We start from the raw sequence: 14,721 nt of genomic DNA, 5'->3' as shown, positions 1-14,721 counted from the left end.
GCAACTCGCTCGACGTCAAGTCGCGCAGACTCAAACTGCTGACGCGAAGGCTGAATGCCTTCCGTCGACACGGCCGACGCGGTCGACCATACCGACGCAGTGCACATGGCGGAGAGCCGTTGCGCCTGCCAGTGGCTATTAGAAGCCACGAGAGACTCAGTAGTCTCGAGGTTGAGTGGGGGAGAGGCTCGGAAATACCTTTCCTCCCTGACTTTCCAAGAGGCAGGTAGCCGTCGTGCTGCCAGTGGCTATCACAAGCCACGAGAGACTCAATAGTCCCGAGTGTAAGTGGGGGAGAGGCTCGGAAATACCTTTCCTCCCTGGTCTTGAGGTAAGACCAAGTTCCTTACGGAACCAGGCGTCGATGTACATCGACTGCAGGCTGGAGGCGAGCAGCCGGGCTAGAGCTGCGGTAGCTCTAGCCGAACAAGACATAGTGGCGAAGAAAGCCACTGGCGCAAGTTGCCTCGGAATCGCGGAGCGAATCAGCAGTGTTGGGGTTGCAAGCAACCACACACGAGGCGAAGCGCGGGCCTAGTGCAATCAACGCACTGGTCCCTTGGTCATGAACGACCTGTCGAGTAGGGTGAACGGAACGTCTCACCCGCCGACAAAGCGGTTGCGGTACGTGATGTACGCAACGCGCTGGGTATAATGGGCCGTGGAGCCATTACCCAAGTGTGGTGCACGAGTGCACACACAACTGACCAGGTGGTGGTCGAGGCAAGGCACGCAGTCGTAACTGGTGCCGCACCGAGCATGACACCGTGGTGATGGCAGCTTGCCTCACCATGGGTTGGTACCCGTGAGTACTCGGGGTCAATGCCAGACACCAACGCCGCAGTGGCATGGTGGCGAGATATGCCCCACTACGGTCGAGTACTATCAAGGTACATGGTGTCTGTGACAGACACTGGTATAGGTGCAAAGGATATGCACCATACCACGACCCGATGCGCTCTGGACGCTGTGAGCCAACGCACGTACCGTGCATCGACACTGGCTGCTGTTGAGCAGCCTGCCAGGAGCTCCACGTAATGAACTCGTCGTGCATGACACACATAAAGTGCACGGAGCACTTATGGTAGCTGTGGTACGTGTCGTACACAGCGTACCTCGTGTACAGTCCCATGGACCTGTACACTGCGCTTGCACATGCGTCGTGCACGATGTGAGCACTGGCCATGAATCCGTTCAGGCGATAGCACAGCAGAAGCTGCTGCCGCCAAACATGGCAACCTTGTGGTGGGCGTACCGCACCAAAGGTTAGTACCGTACGGTACGTGGTGTCGATGGGAGACACCTACACCACGGTTGTGTACCGTCACGGTACACGGTGTCGATGAAGGACACCTACGCGCCGTTGGTATGTTGACCAAGACGCGAAGAGAGCGTGGCAGAAGCTCTGCCCGCAAGGATGGATCCTTGCTGGAGCCAAAGGCATGGCTCGAGGTGAGCGGAGAGCTCCCTCTAGTGCTGGGGAAGGTGTTGCCCTTCTCGGTGTCGTCCCTCGCGGGAGACACCATGCTCCGGACGCGTTTGCGAGGACTGTCGTGTCCTCTGGTGCGAACTGTGGGCGAATGCCACACGTTCGGATGCTATTGCACCCTGTGCCAAAGCACTGTGCGCGCGCTAGCGCAGGAGCTAATGCAGCTCTGAGTGTAGGCTTCGCGGCCAACACAGTTGTGAGCATAGGTATGCAAATCCCAGTGAGCTTTGGGAGAACAAGTCACTGTGGGTGTGACTGAGAGCCGCACCAGTCTCGTGGCTGCTCAGTGTGAGAATTCACCTTTTGGTGTTTTAATTCTCTCACTTCTGATTGGAGAATCAATTGTGATTGGAGAATCAGGTGATTCTCAGTTAAGTGCGGGAGGATGTAACGGGGTACAATCCAGTGTGCCCCATGCTACATAAAGAGTGACCCGTCACTCTTGTGGACACCTGGTACACGGTACCAGGTGCTCTCGAAGCCAGTCAGTGCATGACTACTTAGCTCCACTATAGGTAACCTCTAGTTTGTATAAGACCCAAGCTTATCTTACTTATAAATACATCAGTCTTAAATCTACTCTTCTAATTAGCAAACCGTTCCCTTTGAGGCCGGGAGCACGTGGACTAACGTTCATTCGGGTAGTTAATACCCTTAAGCACTTCCTCTGTGCAAGGTGCTGTGTGACCCCGTCACAACCTTGGTACTTTGTACCAATTCTTGAAGTATGACGTGTCACACTTCATGTAACCAGGGTACACTTAGGGCTACGTACCCCGTTACAGGCTGCCAGTCAACTCATGGAGCCGTCGGAGTCGTAGCCGTTTCGATGTAATCCAGCACCAGGGGACGCTTTTGTGCGCTGCGTGGCCGTGGTGTCATTTTTGTGCGTTTGGAGCCATGCGTTTGATGAAGGGGAGATTTTTTTGTGGTTCAGGAAACGGTGGCAACTGGTATACGGCACGTATACGCGATACCTAGTACGGATGAGTGCATACACAGAGAATAGGAAGATAGAGAACGATTTTCTGTGAGTAGGTCTGGCAGAGTAGTCACTCTCTAAAAATAATAAATCCTAAAAACAGCTTTTCAGAGGCTATCGTAAGAAAGCATACCGGAATTGAAAACGTGCTTTTTTTTGCTAGCGTACTTTACCTGCCAACCAGCCACTCATTCCCCCCCACTAGCCAAGATGAGCACCCACGACGAGACGGATGTGGCCGCGGCCGGCGTTAGCGTGCCTCCTAACGCCAAGTTCGACCTGACGAACCGTCTAGCGCCCTTTATGGACCTCCACTTCATGTTCCCGCTCATCGACTTCCTCTCAAGCAGCGAACTGTACGACGAGGCGCAGCTCATGGCTGCTAAACTGGCGCTGCTCAAGCCCACGAACATGGCGGACTTTGCCGTGGAGATTCACCAGACGGTGCACAATTCGGAAGAAGTGCCAGAGGAGTTCGAGACGCGTCGTGGCGAGATCCTGGACGCTCTGAGCTTCGCTAAGAGCGAGTGCAGCCCCATGTTGGAGCTCATCGAGGACGAGGAGAAGATTATGCAGTTACAGAGTGAGAACCTTCTCAACGCCAGCCACCTCGAGCAGAATGAGGGCGTACGTGCAGTACTACAGAACACAGGTGCTTACCACCTACAGGTTCTGACATTTAATATTGATATTGTTGCTTTGCTGCCAGATCACACCTGCTGTCCTGGATGGTCTGTACAAGTACGCCAAGCTGCAGTATGAGTGCGGAAACTACCAGGACTGCCTTACGTACCTCACGTACTACGGTGTGCTGATCCCAAATTCGTCCGAGCAGTTCCTGAACGCTCTGTGGGGAAAACTCGCTGCCGAGATCCTCATCTTTCGGTGGGACGACGCTCTGGCTGACATCTCCCGTATCAGCGACGTCATCGAGAGCAGCGTACGACTGCCCCCCTCCAATTTTATTTTTTCTGGTACTGACAGATACTGACTGACGTTTCTCTATATCGCCTATGACAGACGGTGATGAGCCCCGTGGAGCAGCTTCAGCAGCGTACGTGGCTTCTGCACTGGTCGCTATTCGTGTTTGCCTGGCATGAGGAAGGACGCGACGCCATCGTCGACTTCATGCTGCAGTCTCGCTGCGTGGAGGCCATTCAGAGCAACGCGCCGTGGCTGCTGCGTTATCTGTGCGCCGGTGTGATCCTGCACAAGCGTCGTCGTAATCTCATTAAGGATCTACTGCGAGTCCTCCGCGTGGACGACAAGGGCTACCGTGACCCGATTGTGGACTTTGTGGACTGTCTCTTCGTCAGCTTTGACTTTGAGTCTGCTCAGGAGAAACTGCGCGAGTGCGAAGTCGTGCTGGCCAGTGATTTCTTCCTGTACGAGAAAAATTCGACGGACTTCATGGAGGCCGCGCGTCTGGCCATATTTGAGATGTACTGCCGTGTGCACCGCACTATTGACATGAAGGTGCTGTCGTCCAAGCTGGCGATGCAGGAGGATGGGGAAGCTGAGAAGTGGATCGTCAACTTGATCCGCAATGCTCGTCTCGACGCTAAGATCGATTCTCAGGAAGGTCGTATCGTCATGGGAACGCCGCTGAACTCAGTTCACCGTCAGGTGATTGATAAGACCCGCGATCTCGCTGCGCGGACTTGCAGTATGGTGGCGCAGTTCGAGCGTATGGGCAAGCGAAAGACCTTCCAGTGATCTGTGAGACGGGACCTGGACTAGACACGCACAGACCGAGCCGAGCAACGCGGGATCCTGTTTCTCTCAGCAATAGGCAAGTGAAGGAGGGCGGCAACTTGAGGAAACGACGCAGGAAATGGAGCATGTGGGGCTGAGGGACTAAATATATAGTAGACCAGTGCGTGGGTTTATTTCGATCTGTTCAACTGCCGTGACCTTCTGAATATTTTTACTTACGCAGTCAGAGGATGACGTTGGTCGACGTGTGTCTGCCGATGCTCTTGATGGGATGAGGCTGGTCGTTACCGAAGTAGGTTTCGGATTCGACGGTGGTTTTTGCATCGCATCGCTCGATCCTGTTTGTTTGTGTTGAGACATCTGTCCAGTCACCAACTTTCCGCGGACTGCAATGGAGACCAGAAGAAGACAAGGTTTTGGCAGTGTGGAGGCAGTCTGGCAACGACCTCGAGTTCTTTATCTTCTCGGGGGAGGGTGGATCCTATTCGTGTGCTGGTTTGTGGCGTCACTTGCTGGTCTGGACAAGCACATCGTCAATCATAGACCTTTTCTCATCCGCAGTCGTGACGTTGCGTACTCGCAGCAGATTTTACTCAAAATGCCAGCAGCGGAACCTGCGCCGGCTTTTCAAGAATTTACGGTCGAAGTGAAGCCAAGTCAAGAGGCTCTGCCGATGAGCAAGGACTTTTACACGAGTAACTTCGGCAAGACCGATACATCGACCACCATCATCTTCAACGTGTTCAAGGGCAGACCCAAAGCTCTAGCAGTGCAACTATTGAAGGCTCTGACGCAAAAACACGTGTCACCGCCCGAAGTCTGGGTCATGTGCTTTAACTCGCCCATGGAAAAGAAGTATCGACACGTGATTGAAGCAGTCAAACGCAAATATCCTGATCTAGCGCACAATATCAAGTTTACAGTGTCCGATTTCAACTTCAAATTCCACGGACGCTTCTTGTTGGCCTACATGGCAACTACCAAATACGTGCTGATTGTCGATGATGACAAGGCGATCGATGGAGACACAGTCAACGACTATCTCAAATATATGAAGATCCAGAAGGGGGTGTGGGGAAATAATGGACACCGTCGAGCGTCGACGTTTGAGGGGTACAAGAGTTGGCCGCGAAATTTTTCGCGTGAGTCGTGGGCTGAGCAGGATTATCTCAGTGGAATGTGGTTCCTGGAGCAATCGTGGCTTGAGTATTTCATGAAGGAGCGTGTGCCGTCCTGGTCCACGTCAGAGGACATGCATCTTTCTCACGTTATGCGCAAGTATCTGAACCTGAACACGTATGCGGGTCGAGTGGCAATAGGGAAGACGCTTCCCCGCAAACCGAAGGAGGTTCAGGCAACACAAGGATCAGCACTGGACCTTCGTGAATATATCTTTGATCACGAGTTGGGACGTGGCAACAAGGTTGTCAGTGTCGCTTCGCCCATCCGGACACTCGTATACGCTGAAACTGTGAGTGATATCGATGACTATTTGGCGAAATTGGAAGCGTGTCCATCGAGTAATAACAGTATTCCGGTACGTATTGGAGATGCGAGTCGTACAGAAATTTCAGGGCCGTGGTGTGAGGGTGAGAAGACAGCTGCAGTTTTTCGTGGCGCTAAGGAGCAGGACGTTAACGGACTCGTCGCAGCTGCTGAGAAACTTTGTGCTATAACCAAGTGCGAGTACTATAGCGTCAAGCCCAATATTCGACACGGTATCCGGTATTTTAACATGCGTGAAGGCTACGGCCAAACCATGGAGATACCGTTTCAGACGGGAGCGTCGGACGTGATGCTGTCACTAGTGGGCATCCTGAACAATGTGTTGCCTGAGACTTTGTTCGTTCCGGATGTGGACTCGATGACGTGGCCAGAGACTGATGCTTCGAAACACAGCCGACTGCAGGTCTACCACCACACGGTGCTACTAGCTGTGGACATTCATCGGAACTCCAAGACAAATAGCAAGGTGATAGATGGTGAGGTGAAGGACGAGTGGCTTATTACCGACGATTTCCCATCAGGAATGCAGACCTTGATATGGCAGCGAGGTTCCACAGATGACCCTGTTCATTACTAGTCATAGCTTTTGACACTTCGAAGTACATATTTTTTGCCTTTTGTTTGCTGCGCATAGAATAAACACATGAGAGCCCGTCGGGTAAAAACATGGCAGTGTTTGGTTAAATCCTGACAGGGATTGAATTGTACTACGTAGTATTATGCAGTACATGTACAAACCGAGCGCCGCCGCTACTTTAGGTTTGGTTCTACTTGTTTTGGCCTTCTCACCTCCGCTACGTTTCGGTGGGATAAGTATTACAAAAAAACGCTAGGCCCCCTATGCGCCTCGATACTTTAATTTCATTAAGTAATCTGGGTCAGCATCATGCTTACCTGATTAAAAAAACTATTCAAATGATCCTGAATCAAGATTCTTACTACAACCTTTATTATTGTTGGTTATCACTGTATCTTCATCTTCCACCCAAAACCACTGCACTTCAAATAACATTTATACAAACGCTAGACAATATGTTCGTGCTCGATACCAAGGGCCGTTTCTGAGCCATAAAACTTAGCTCACATCAACGCAAAAGATAGTAATGGCGTGTTCGGCTTGCACTACTTACTCTGTTTAATCTTGTAAGTAACTAAAGATTGATACCAAACTCAATGAAACCAAAACAATATTCAAATTTGTACATTTTAATACATTGAGCGCTCATTTTGTGCTGATTCAAAATGAGTCATTAGACACTCTAATCTGTGCCAGTTATGATTCAATCATCTGGAGAATGCGTCGCAAGACGCCTTGCTGTTGTTATTGTTGACGGCGGTGATTTTTTATTTGATAGTGTAACGACGATTCCAGGATGGTTAAATGTCATTTAAGCTCCAAGTTTATTAACGTTTCTTTATGGGGTCTACTTAACCAACTATAATTTTCACATCTCGTGTTGTGTTGTTGTCTTACAGCCTCAATTAAATCGTATCCTACGCCCTTGTCAGTGGCACGTCCGCCCCTTAAGTAGTATCGAATTGTGCTGTTAAACAACTCTCAGAAACGATGGTTTACAGCAGTAATTGTCACCACATGTGAGTTCTTTTTGCTCAATCTTTATGGCTCAAAGCGACAACGTTTATTAGCACAACGTTGCTCTTACGGCTTCTTACGGCTAGATACTGTTGTAGCTCAGCCTGTTACCTCACATAAACCCACTCAGATAACTAAGTTATACTCAAAAATGTAGCTGTTACTTCAGTCGATGATTGTCATTGTAACTTGTCGGTGAACTCGGTCAGAAGCTATGAGTACAGCGTGTTGCATCTTTTAAACACCTTGCAGCATTGAAAGCAAAACCTCAGTTTCAGCACTCGAATATTAATAACAATATGCATTAATAAAATATTAAAGCGATGCCGCCTTTGGATAATGGATAGCCTTGTGCAAATCTATGGGAGAACACGTGGTTTATTGATGTAAGCTACACAATCCAGTTTTAACCAATTGAAGCCGCCTTTGCTTCGCTCGGCAGCCGATGAAAATGCTAAAAAATCTGAGCGTTTCGTGTGACGGACGGACGGACACCGTGCTAGCATTGATAGTTTAGGACTAGCCGGCCGCCGCCGCTACGGTGGAGTGGCATGGATTGTTGAAGATGAGATGGCTGCAAATTTAAGTGCTTCTTGGTGTCGCGCGCTTTGTGAGCATCGTTCACCACAGTAGGTCTTGGCTTCGTGTACTTAATCACTTACCATTCCGTAGTATCATGTGGACCTGTATAATATCGTGGTTTGGTCCGCAAATAAACACGATAACTTGGGCGGTGGTCAAGACGCTAAACCATGGTAGAATGTAGCCACTGGAGCTGTAGATACGAAGCCACCCACGAAGCCACCGAGCCACAGAACACGATACCAGTGTAGAACCTGAGCTTACCGAGCCACAGAGGGCAGTAGTACATGAAAACACGATTGCACGGACGGTGGACCAGCCACAAATTACACGGGGTGCTTGGGGTGACCACGATTGCACACCACGGAGCACGAATCCATTGTAGAACACGATATTATACGGAAAAACGCAGATAAACTACGCGAATACGATAGCGTTGGACAGCACAACCGTCCCGCGGTTGCATGATAGCGCGAGAACGCGGTCGATGGAGCCACACCATAAGGGTATCAGACTTCGAGACTGTAGCGGAAGGTATATTGGTTCATACAGTAATCAAGTTAAGTCTACCAAGTACGCGTGTCAGTCGCCGGAGCTTGTAGCTTGACCGGTCGATCGTCTTCACTCTCGCCCTCAACGCCCCCGCTATAGGAAGCGGTCAAGTCTAGCAAGGAAAAGAACAACACCCCGTAAAGGAATAACAACACCCCACGTCGATCAAGGTCGACAATCTACCTGGTGCGTAGCCTGAAGAATTTTTACGCTACGCCACCCCCAACCAACCTGCGTCCCGCCAAGACGGAGCCAACCCAAGCCAAGCTTCTCTTCAAGTCCACCAGAGAAGTGTAATCAGTCCCACCGACGAGCACACAAGGTGAGCCCTCAGCAACCCCACGGTTATCGGAGTACCCCCTCCATCAGTCGGTAGTCCGGGGCACGGTGTGTGAGATTGGATCGCAAGTTTTGCGAGAACCACTTCACCACACGATAGCTTGGACGGTGGCTCAACCACTAAACCATGGGAGAAAACGCAGTCACTGAAGTTTTAGACGGAAGATCGTCGATCCACAGAGCACGATACCAGTGTAGAACCAGAGCTCACCGGGCCACGGAGCGCGATAGCACGATTGCACGGACGACGGACCAGCCACGAAATTACGAGGGAACGCTTTGGGAGACCAGGATTGCATACCGCGGAGTACTATACCATTGTAGAGCACAATAGTACGGCCAACGCAGATACACTACGCGAGCATAATACCATTGACATCATTACCACACCGCGAATGCACGATAACGTGATAACGCGGTCGATGGAAGCTCATCGTGAGAGTACGATACACGGGCGACGGAACAACACGACTGCGTGGGGGCACCAAGCCATGGAATAGCCCCCTTCCGCTAGAGTACCGGTGATGAGAGGCCAACGGCCACGAAAGACTATGTACCACGAAACCGGTGCAGCCCACGTAAACATTTGAGAACAGGGAACAGTTAGCAGCCCCGAAAGAGGCCGTACTAAAGAGCATGAACCCAAAAGAGAGAGCGCGTAACCACTAAGCAGCTTGGACCACGGGTGAGCAGGGAACCACGACGTCAAGAATAGCACGGGAGAGCGCGGGCCATTGACAAACATGGCATTCAACCTGTAGTACGGGGTAACGGAAGCTGGTCTGCCGTCCGTTCAATCATGAGCTACCGTTGTATCGTGCTCCGTGGCTCGGTGACCTCCGGTTCCACCCATGTATCGTACTCCAATGATCAGTGATTTTCCGCTAATGCTCTCCCGCGGCTTCGTGTTCGGTTCGTCGACCGTGCTTTGTGCTCTACCGTGGCGCTATGGGAGAATTGATGTCCATGCACTCTTACCGCTACGTGCTCTACTGTGGTTTCGAGCGTGCGTGCTCTTCCGTAGCCGTGCTTTTCAGCATGCTGGAGTGTCTATATATTTAGTTCCCTTCCGTGACCCGTATGCTCCCGTCATATTCTTGCCCTTCTGTCCTTTTCATGGCTGCGTGCTCTTCCGTCCTTCACGCTACGCATAAAACTTCGTGGTTTGCATCGGCTAAGCCTTCTATCATCCTCCATGGCCTTCCGTTCTTCGTGTTGCTCTTCTCTCCCATCGTGTACATAGTGTTGGTCGGTGTTCCTTCGTGTTTCGTGTTCTTGCTTGGTCACGTGCCTCCGCGCTAACATAAACACAATAGTTGTTCCCATTTTGCTTGATGTACACTACATATATTGTTGGAAAGTTCGCGCAATACCTTTAGGTCGCACACTACGCGCGCAAATACAAAGGAAGGTGATACTTTTTCCGGAGACAGTGTGGGGTGCAGGGGGGTGTCGGGTGGGAAGCCACAATAGTCATATTTTTTAGTATTCACATTATAATAATAGTAAGAAATAGTGATTTATTATCGAACGCTGGTATATTAATTTTGTGTACTACTACTACAAGAAAAATATGACATGGCTTTAGAATAGTACTACGCAAAACAGTATTGTAAGTTTTTTATAAGAAAAGTATTATGAAGCCAAAAACATCATTCTATAACCTATAAGTACTAAAGTTTTGATTGAGGCCGAAATATGAGTCACCAAAGCCTACAATTTTTTCTAACAGCTCCTACGATGATATTATACGTGGATCACATTGGCGCCTTCTACCAATGCTAACTAACGCGCACACAGGGAGCGCCCTTTGCGTCGAGAGGAGCTCCGCGGGAGCAAAATGAAATTGAACGATGCTTTTAAGCACGATGTGTAGACCACATACAGTGTGCTCACTACATTATGTCGATTTTAGCCAATTGAGGCCGCCTTCGCTGCGCTCGGCAGCCAGTAGAATGCGCGTATTTGCGTTACATTTATTAGCCCTATTTATGGCTAAAAGTGCAATTTTTGCATAGTCAAGCCGAGTAACAAGAATCGGTGCAGTCGAACCGGAGCCTCGGCAGCTGGAGCTGAAGCCGGACCCTGCGAATCGTCGGTACCAGCTTCAACCGGAGGAGCAGCAGGAGCATTTTCCGCGGATTCAGCGACGACGGGGAGTGCTGCAGGAGCTACCGCAGGGAGTGAAGAGTCCGGGGCAGCAGGCGCCGGAGGACCGGTTGATGACGCTGCTGTCGGGGGAAGTGCAGGGCGTTCGAGCCCTCGGTCTTGCCCTCCTGAGAAACAAGTCGAGTAATGCGAGGTGATGAGCAAGGTACCGATGATTCAAGAGAAGGATGAGCTGACGTACCACCAGCTGTTCACGTTCGCGACGTCTACGGGGCTTGAGACGCTGAAATGCGTCGGACACGGCTCGATTCAGACGCTTGGACATACGGTGGCGAGATGGTGAATTGAAGAATGAAGAAATGTCACAACGGGCACCAGTACCGTGGCTTCCATTGCGACAGGGGCAGTTGTGGTGTAGTGATTTCTCCGTAGCTGCGGATTATCACCCGTCGACAAAGACGTGACACCGCCCAAGATGTTCAAGCGACGAACCCTCGGTCAGGTGATGTACGGAGACGCCAATGTGCCAGGGACTCGACGGCGTCACCTCCGAACGTTCAACGAGTATTGGATACGGGCATATGTCACTGAATCCAGGCTGTCCTTATTATTAATAATGGACTGGCCGGATTCGCATTCAGCGGACCATCTACGGTACGAACCCTCAGTGGCGGTTGGGATGAGTTCGCAGAAGACTCAGCGACCCTTGGAGGCACTTTCACCGTCTGGGACAGGGCGCGGACCGTTAAAGATGCTCATGCGACAGTGCAGACGACGCTTGGCATGCAAGAAGATCCATAACGGATCATTGTTCACTTGATATTTGTATACTTGATTAGGACTTCTTATTAGGAATAGACCCGAAAGGGTAAGCTTAAATACAGAACAGAATTTCCACTCAAGCACACAGAGCGACGTCCGGCTTCAAGGTAAGCGTCAGGTCAAGCTTGTTTGAGTGTGTTATGCCTGTCGGTGAACTCGAAGCTCTGTAGCGAGGGTTCATCCGGCAAGGCCAAGAGACTTTGTGTATTGGCCGATTATTATCGGGAGGTTTTACGTGACGGCTTATTGTTGCCTATTTGCACGACTGGGAGTGCTTGAATTGCCTCCCTTTTATTTCTTCCAGCCGAGTGTTGAACACTCGGTGATCTCGTAAAAGGCTTACCCGTGCCTGGTACCCTTCCGCTGTTGGGACCACGAGGATTCAAAACACCTGCTAGCTTTGCTCGTGCTAGTAGCGGGTTCTTATTTTACTGGTTGGCCTATATAAGTAGTTTACAAGGTCCAGTTTGTCCCGGTGCAAGGGCAGAACTGGGGTCTTCAGGTCCGCCCGAGCGATCGTTTACTATCCTAGTAGACGTATTGTTGTGGGAACATCCTAACTACATCTGTAGCTAGAGTTCACGTGGGATTTCCAACACCACAACTGGTGCCGCGACCCGGGAACAGATTGTGACCATTGTGAACTGTTTGTATGGCCTTCCAGTTTACGAGCTACCAAGAGAAGAAGAACAAGAAAAAGACAAGAAACATGGCGAAAGGACAACCGACGGTACCAGTTACGCCTGCCAAGTCTGGCGGGGCTCGCAACGAGAGTTCAAGCCCGGCTGCGCGCTTTGCAGCCGGCACCGAGCTTTCAGTGAGCTTCGACGACGAAGCAGACATCGGTCCTGACGCCCACGATTATGAAGATTACGAAGACAAGACGCCGGCTCCAGAGCCAGGCGCAGCGACGCCGGAAACGGCCACGCTATCATCGGGGCTGAGCGGGACGACCAGATCCCTTTCGAGGAACCTCGCCGACGAGCTCGATGATGTTGCGGGACCGGAACCGGCCTATGATGATTATGACGATGGGACCGAGGGTTTTAAACCTTCGGTGGCGAGTGCAAAGCATTCAGCACTGCTGAAGGCGCCTCGCCCACCTATCAACGGTGATACACCAGCCGCCAAGCGCGTTTTCGACCGCGTACAAGCGCTGATGCAGAATGATGAGTGGATGCAGCTGTTCAAGCCCATCCCCAAGAAAAAAGCCGACTGGCCTGCGCTTGCGCAAAAACTTCAATACCCAGTCAGCTCGGTTTCGACTAGCCAAGTCGCCGAGGATCAGCTTCGCTACTGCTGTCGCTGGGGTTCGAGAACGAGACGTACCCATCGACGATGTCGCTCCAGGATTGGAGTCCACATGAAGCCGGAGCTGCTCTCCAGAAATGGAAGAAGAAGCTTCGGAAGGCGTTTGGCGCTGTTGGCATCAATGCCGGAAAGCAGCCTGTGAGGCGACCGATGATTCAAGATGAAGATCCGTCTAAGATTCCACTGCCGCCGACGCCCCAACGACTCGTTCGTACTCCTCCGATCAAGCGTGGAGCTGAGCGTGGTGCCTTTGGCACTACCGAAGCTTCACCGTACTTTCAAGACTCGCACATGGTTACGCCACGTTCGGAGAGCCGTATGCAACGTATTTACGCAAGTAACGAGGGTTCGTTCGGTCGCCGAGGCGGTGCGCGAGCTCCCAAAGGTGGTGCCGGACGTCGTCAAGTCGACAGCGATGGTTCGTCCAGTGACGATGACATTTTGGTGCGTACATTCGACGTGGAAGATCCTCAACTCGAGTTGATGCGTCAGATGAATGAGCTAGCGACGCTGAACGACGTGGACCCAACACCGAGGATTGAAATGGCTTCGCACCGACCGCTGGATCGCATCACGCCGTTCTCAGGCTCTCGCAACAAGAGCGAGAACTGTATGCAGTGGCTCCGTGGGTTCGTCTTTGAAATGACTGGAACCCACACAGATGCCGATAAATGGTGCATTCCATTTGAGCTAAGTCTCCGGGACGGAGCCATTCATTGGTTCCGTCAACTTCCGAAGAAGACGAAGCGCAAGTGGAAGCTGTTGAGCGATGCGTTCATCCGCTACTACTGCTCGCAGTTCACGCAGACGGCACTGTCGCGTTACTACTCCGCCAAGCGGGAACGTAATGAACATCTGTGCGACTACATAAACAGGCTGAATGGCTACGCTCGGACCGCCCGTCTACACTTTGAGAAGAGTGGTCGCGACGCGAAATCACACGTACAGCAATTCCTGGCAACATGCGACGATGACAAGCTAGCGGAGAGTCTCTACCACGCTCGAGTCGCCGACATTCACGAGCTCGAAGAGATCATCGAAGATGTTCTCAAGGGCAAGGAGAGAATGGCCAAGCGTGACAGTGAGTACCGATACTCCAAGAGTCGTGATACGCGACGCGACGATGGGTACGCCCGCAACAACCGGCGTGATGACCGTCGCCGCGATGACAACCGCAACAAACCAAGAGTGACACTCATTGAAGCCACGGTGGACGACCTACTAGCTGAATTAGAAGGTCGTGAAGCTGCTCAGGGAGGCACCGAGTATTCAAACGAAGATCCGAACGCTTACGACGATGTCCAAGATGAGTACAACGACTTTCAGCCTGATAATACGGACGGTGATTTCTCATTAAAAGAAAACGACCGATACCTCGCCGCTGCTAACGAAAATGAGCGCCGTGCAGCTGCTGAAGGCACCTACGCACGTTCAGACAACCGTCAACCACGTGGAAACATGCCTGATCGCGATAACGGCTTCAATCAAGATCGCCGAGGTGGTGACCGTGGGTTCAATCAGGACCAACGCGGTCGACGTGACTTTAACCGCGACAACCGACGCCCACAGTACGGACCATGCGCGGTGTGCGGTGGCATGAGTCACTCCGCCCACTACTGTAACAAGCGATGCAAGTTCTGCAAACAACTCCACGATGCTGGACAATGCGAACTTTTCCGCAACTTCCAAGACCTTGCCAAATTTGTGCGCACAAAGGCA

At 51.4% G+C, this 14,721-nt stretch overlaps 2 protein-coding genes across 2 annotated transcripts; both read left to right on the top strand.

Moving 5' to 3' along the window:
* Positions 1 to 2,654: 2,654 nt before the first annotated feature.
* On the top strand, positions 2,655 to 4,187 carry PITG_10916 (eukaryotic translation initiation factor 3, putative; the record flags this gene model as incomplete). Its single annotated transcript, XM_002901676.1, has 3 exons — positions 2,655 to 3,098; positions 3,181 to 3,411; positions 3,492 to 4,187. 3 exons carry the CDS (start codon positions 2,682 to 2,684, stop codon positions 4,185 to 4,187), a joined length of 1,344 nt encoding a protein of 447 aa, XP_002901722.1.
* A 391-nt stretch (positions 4,188 to 4,578) lies between these two features.
* On the top strand, positions 4,579 to 6,270 carry PITG_10915 (uncharacterized protein; the record flags this gene model as incomplete). Its single annotated transcript, XM_002901675.1, has 1 exon — positions 4,579 to 6,270. The coding sequence occupies one exon, from the start codon at positions 4,579 to 4,581 to the stop codon at positions 6,268 to 6,270; it is 1,692 nt and encodes a 563-aa protein (XP_002901721.1).
* Positions 6,271 to 14,721: the final 8,451 nt, after the last annotated feature.

The sequence above is a fragment of the Phytophthora infestans genome, genomic scaffold (genome assembly GCF_000142945.1).
Source record: "Phytophthora infestans T30-4 supercont1.20 genomic scaffold, whole genome shotgun sequence".
NCBI classification, from domain to species: domain Eukaryota; phylum Oomycota; class Peronosporomycetes; order Peronosporales; family Peronosporaceae; genus Phytophthora; species Phytophthora infestans.
This window is presented reverse-complemented; position numbering and strand designations above follow the sequence as displayed.